The 6000-nt window shown below is 36.3% G+C and overlaps 1 protein-coding gene across 1 annotated transcript in view; it reads right to left on the bottom strand.

Moving 5' to 3' along the window:
- Positions 1–531: 531 nt before the first annotated feature.
- Positions 532–6000, bottom strand: part of IL23R (interleukin 23 receptor) — a 60767-nt gene continuing 55298 nt past the window's right edge. The window contains exons 9-10 of the mRNA XM_044236431.1: positions 4280–4370; positions 532–1185 (exon numbers count right to left, since the gene is read on the bottom strand). Coding sequence (XP_044092366.1) covers positions 532–1185; positions 4280–4370 — 745 coding nt within the window. The remainder of the gene's footprint in view (positions 1186–4279; positions 4371–6000) is intronic.

The following is a 6000-nucleotide window of genomic DNA, read 5'->3' as shown; positions in this document are numbered from 1 at the left end:
GTCCAAAATCAAAATAAAGAAACATCAAATCCCTAATACCTGCATAGAAAGTAGTAGAAAAAAATAATACAACAGACATGCTAATTAATGCTCCTCTGATTCTATTCTTATTTTGTTGTTGGAACTATATTTTTATCACTCAAGGGAATTTTAAGCCATAAAAAGAAAATTAAACTTGCTTCTCCCCTTGCAAACAAACACTAATGTCTCAATTTTTAAGAACTATTTCCAACATTTATTTCACCACCACATATCTTGTAGTATTTATCCTTTGTACAACAGAGAGATCTGTTCTATGCCTTGCAATGAAGGGAAATAAAAAGAATATAATTGTTGATACTTCTAAAAAAAATACAGAAGGTGTACCTAATATTGATGCTTCCTTTGTGACTATGCAGTATGTTCTATCTTGGAACTTAACTCTCTAACTTTAAAAAAAAAATAGGTCGGAATTAAACTTAGGTTGAAGAGGAGATGATCCAACTTCAGATTGCAAGGCAGCTTTCCCATAATCACTTTGACTACGCAGCTCTACTTTTCCAAGAGTGAAATTGTGTTGAAGTGGTTTTCCAAAATATTTTGTGGAAAATAAGAATTAATAGATGGCAACTCCTCATTCATAACCCCCAAACAGGAAACAAATTCATCAGGCAACAGGGTCTGTTCTGGAATAGTTTCACTGGGTGAAGCATTTTCCAAAAGCATGGTAGTTTCTCCCTCAACTGAGTTTTGCATGTCCAGAGGGCTGCATTCTCCTTGATTTAAAATGAGGCTTAATTCTTCAAAAAATAGTGTGTTGCTTAGTGAATTCATACTTGAGACAGAAAAAGCAAAATTAGGGTATTTTTTAAATCTGGCATTTTTCCCCAGGTCTAAGGAATCAGCCATTGGTTTGAGAGTTGATGAAGATGCGTCATCATTTTTGCTGAGATGGTTTCCCGCAGTGAGAAAATTTGAAATCTGGGGTTTATACCCAGTGCTGAGACCAGGAATATACACAGCTGTAGTGCTGGTGAGTAATGACTTCTGCAGGCAGTCTCTGGCCTCCAGGGATTCTGTTTTCTTTTCTGTCTTGTGGTCCATGGGCTTGTTTTCTTCTGGGAGAAAGATTTCTATCTCTGTAATCAGTGGATCAGCATATAGGACCTGCTCGCTGGAATTATTATTCATAAATTCACTTTTTTCCTAGAAAGAAAGATTTTATTTTTATTTTACAAAAGACATTTAAAGGAGCTAACTGGATAATTAAGTAAGAACTGGAATTCTGCTTTCCCTCAGCTTTCCTTTCCCCTCCCTCTTCTGATATTGTTTCTCTTCCCATATAGTTTCCTCCTTTTGTTACCCTCCTCAATTCCAAGTCTTTATTAAATTCTCCCACAAGGAGACTAAAGAAAGGAATAATAAAAATAATCCCTGTTTATTTTTTTTAAGATTTTATTTATTTATTTTACAGAGATCACAAGTAGTCAGAGAGGCAGGCAGAGAGAGAGGGGGGGGGAAGCAGGCTCCCCGCTGAGCAGAGAACCCGATGTGGGGCTCGATCCCAGGACCCTTAGATCATGACCTGAGCTGAAGGCAGAGGCTTAACCACTGAGCCACCCAGGTGCCCCAATAATCCCTGTTCAAAGCACATGTCTTGGTTTAAAAATTTTAAAAAGAAAAGTGTATCTTGCATATTAACTTGCATATTATTTCAGTACCTTTTAATATTTGGAAGTTTAATATATTGGAATATTTCTGAATATCATGGAGCATTACTACAAGAAAATACTTCATTGCTTAAATAAAAGAAAGGAAAGTGGGAGAATCCTGTTTTGCTTCTATTTTCAAATAATGTAATAATAAATGCTTTGTGCTGAAGTTCTAAATGTATGCAGCTATTCATAACTCAGACATGAACAGGAGCGTCAGTGAAGAGGGGTTTTATTTGTATAAAAGCTGATGATTTTTCTGGGTAAGAAAATGACTTGAGGCCTCAGAGCTGATGGCGGCTTCCTAAGGCAAATAATTCCCAACAACTGCTGTGATAAAATTATAGCCACTTGCTATGGACTGAATGCTTGTGTTCCTCCAGAATTTATATGTTGAAGTTCTAATCCCTAGTGTGATGATATTAAGTGACGGGGCCTTTGTTGGGTAATTAGGTCATGAGTATGGAATTCTCATGAATAAAATTAGTGCCTTTATAAGAAGACATGGGATTGTTATCTCTCCTTCTGCCCTGTGAGGAGACCGCAAGATGGTGGCCCTCTTCAGGAGAGCTCTCACCAGGAACTCAGCCTGCCAGTGCCTTAATCTAGACTGTGAGAAATAATGTTTGCTGTTTAAGCCATCCAGTCTATGGTGTTCTGTTATAGCAGTCCACTAGAACACTACCCCTTAGTCTTTGGGCAGAAAACAAAACTTCATCTGAAGATTTGTTTCTAATTCCAGTAGCCCAGAATGGGAAGAAAGTTTGGCAAAAAACAAAACAAAACAAAAAAAAACACCACAAAAAACTTTGAATAAAGCAACATGAAGTGTCATTCAGATTTTCTTCAGATTCAGCCTCCTAGGGAGCATGCCAGCTTTGGGTTGGGAAGAGCAGACATGTTTTTGAAGGTCAGATGAAAATAAAAGAAACTAGACATGTTATAAGAAACAAAGAATACAAGGTGGCTATGTTCTGTAGAAGGAGGTTTTTTCTTCCGGCTGGCAACTGAGTGATGTGGGTGGGAGTCAAACTGTAATGAAGGACATGGAAGAACAAAAGGGATTATTCCAGAGTGAAGATAATAATGGAAGAAGAGGATCTGACCACAACAAGGTCAGGGACAGTTCTCTGAGCCACAGAAAATCCTCAGTTCCATTGGATAATAATTAGTAGAGAAATAAGAACTACCTAGTGGAAAGAAAAACAGGATTACAGTATTTATTATCTATAGTTTGATGAATATATGCTTGTCCTTCAGTTATTTGTTAACTATGTACTTCATCACATATGTGAGTTCAGTTGTTCTAGATCACCCCTGCACTATTAGTAGGCAATATTATCTCCTTCAAAATCAGCTGTGTGTACACACTTTCTCACCTTCAAGTATCCAGAGATAGGAATCCTCCCTTCTGCCTAAGGTGAACCTTTTCACCTCATCCCTTTAGACCATCCCCTCCTCTCTTCTTCACAGTCTTATTTGACCGATATTCCCTCTTTCTCTGTGGTAGTTCCTCTTAAGCCTGACCAATTTAATATAAATATGCTTCTGACTCATGTCCCTCTGAAGCTACTGTTGTTCATTGACTGCATGCAGATATGAGTTCTGTAACAGGACCTTCTATGATCTGATCCTAGTCACCATTCCAGCAATATACCAACCATGCCTATCAAGCTTTTCAATAAAGCAACAACTAACAAGCTTTTCTCATTCTGTGCTTTTTCTCATGCTGTCCTCTGTATTTTGAATGTTTTCTGTTTCTCCTAAGCAACTCCTTCTCATCTTTCCATATGCTTCTTGAATACCCCCATCATGTTTGGTCTCATTTCTGTCACTGCACTTAGAGCACTGTAATGCTTGGATGATATGTCTGTCCCATCGGCTAGGTTTTGAGACCCTTCACTTGATCTTAGCCAAAAGGCCGAGAAGCGATGGGTTTTGAGACCCTTAATTGTGAAACCAGTCTGCCAAAACGTAGAAGGAGCACACAGAGCAGAATCTTTTCCCTCCTCCATAATCAGCAGCAGTTCCTCCATAACTGGCAAAGTCCCCTGTGGTCTTGGGTCTTCCCCGCACACTTTCCTGTTCTTTTTGAAGTGGAAACCTGGCCCAGGCCTGGTGACACTATCTTCCACACTCCTCTCACATTTATTTTCTCAAATCCATTGGACATCAGGAATGAAGCTGATCTCACCTGCTTCTCCAATCTCATGTGAAACAGAAGACTCTTTTTGTCTTTGAGCCTCATTTTACTGAGCTTCTCTGCCTTTCTCCTTCCATCCCTGAAGTCATCTATCAACTATTGGCCACAAGGTGACTGACACCTGGCCCACAAGCTTCCTCTTCCCTTTTCTCTTTTGAATAGCATTGTTTCTTTCTTCCTTCTCTCTTTCCTTCCCCTAACTTAAACCCCTCATCTCCCTTAAGTATAACTTGAAATATGTATAATTCTGTTTTGACATGTGTTTATACAATTATGTTAAAATGTACACACATTTATTTATTTGAACAGAAGTTCTATTTTAATTATTGGATTGCACTCTTAGTCTTAGCCGCCACTTAATTTTTATTTGATGGTGTTTGGTTACCTGTAGCATTTTTACAACATTACTGTTTTCCATATTGGGAATATCTTCATGAAGCCACTTTGGTATTAGCAATAAGATTCTTCTTTTAATCCTAGGAAATAAAAATGACACATTAGAAAAAGCATTTTACTTAAAGATTGGTGCAGGCAATCACATAGGAAACCAGGAAATCACCTGGAATGGAATGCGTAATAAAGGTTAACTTCCTGATGCAGATTTCCACCTCTAACTTGAGTAAGTTAAGTGGGAAGTTGATTTAATATCTTTTCATATTTCCTCCTCTCTCTATTTTTCTGATTTTTTTCCTAATGAGCCAGAACATTTCAAAACACTCACACTAGATTCAAGTTGAGTGGGAGAACCACCCTGGAAGTAAAACTATATGCATGTGCAATATGGCTAACCATTATAAGCAGATATCAGTGTAGAAAGGATTGGAAAATATTAGGGATATTTTGTAGAGCATTCCAAGCTGACTACAGCCACAGAAAAATATTGAGAAAGAGAATGCTGTATAATAAAATGGTATAGTTCTAGCTCCTCTAATTCTGAATTTGTCCTGTTTCCATAGAGGGTTGAGGTGATAGTGCTGTCTCCAAACGTTGTTTATGTGGATAGAGTAGGAGGCTGAAGAAGTTGTCTTGCAGTTGTATGGCACAGTGAGAATATTGGTTTTTACTTAGGTTGTGTGTTTATTAAGGACCACTGGGGTGGGGTGATGGAAAGGAAAGGAAGAAGTTGTGAACACCCCACTTCTTCCCCAAGCTACGCTGGGCACTGCAGAAAGAAACACTTTCTGCATTTTATAGTACAAATCGATTTGAGCAGAGGCTGCAATAGGAATTTAGACTAAACTGATCTCTGGTGCATTTTTACCTGTAAACAAAGTACCTGTTAGCGACAGATAAGATTGTTTATCTGTTTAAGCAAGTTGTCTAAGGACTTTTACTGAGTAACAACCAAAATGCTGAATGAACTTTGCTCATTCAACTTCACCTTGAACTGTAGGGTAAAAATAATTTCTTTATACATATTGAGACAATGTTTTATGACTCAATTTTTTTTTTTACTAATTCACCCTCTCTTTCTATACTTAAAATGAGACCAAATTAATAAGTTCATGCTATTACAGAAAATTTTTATACAGCATGCCAATACAGTGAGAACATTTAGATCTATATATCTACATAGATATCACAAATCTATACATATATATCTATATATATCTCACACACATATATATGTATATGTGTGTATATATATATATACACACATATACTCATTTTTGGTTTCAGTTTAAAATGTTTTCCAGTTTTGTTTCAAAGTAAGGCTTCTATAAGTTATGTGTAGTTAGAGTAAATAAGAGTATCTGCTTATATATTAAAGAGTTGTATTGAAATGATCTCATTTCATTTATCTTTTTAAAAGGAATATTTACTTAAATAATTAAATGAGAAAAGAATTATTCTATTTTCTTATTTGTCAACTGGAAATTAATTTTTATGTTATTAATAACAAACTTAAGGTTATTTAAATTTTCACAGTATCTTTGGACAATAACAAATATTAATATTTTTATGTTATACAAGTTCAAACTTTAAGATGTTTCTGGGGGCTTTATAATCAAGTATGTTTTTAAAACAACCTAAAATAAGCTTTTCTATTAGTTTACACACTTTGTAATGATATCAAGGATATATTTATTAGTGGGTAATTAAAAA

This window comes from Neovison vison, chromosome 2, assembly GCF_020171115.1.
Source record: "Neovison vison isolate M4711 chromosome 2, ASM_NN_V1, whole genome shotgun sequence".
Lineage (NCBI taxonomy): Eukaryota > Metazoa > Chordata > Mammalia > Carnivora > Mustelidae > Neogale > Neogale vison.
Note: the sequence above shows the minus strand (reverse complement) of the source record. Positions and strands in the feature narration are given on the sequence as shown.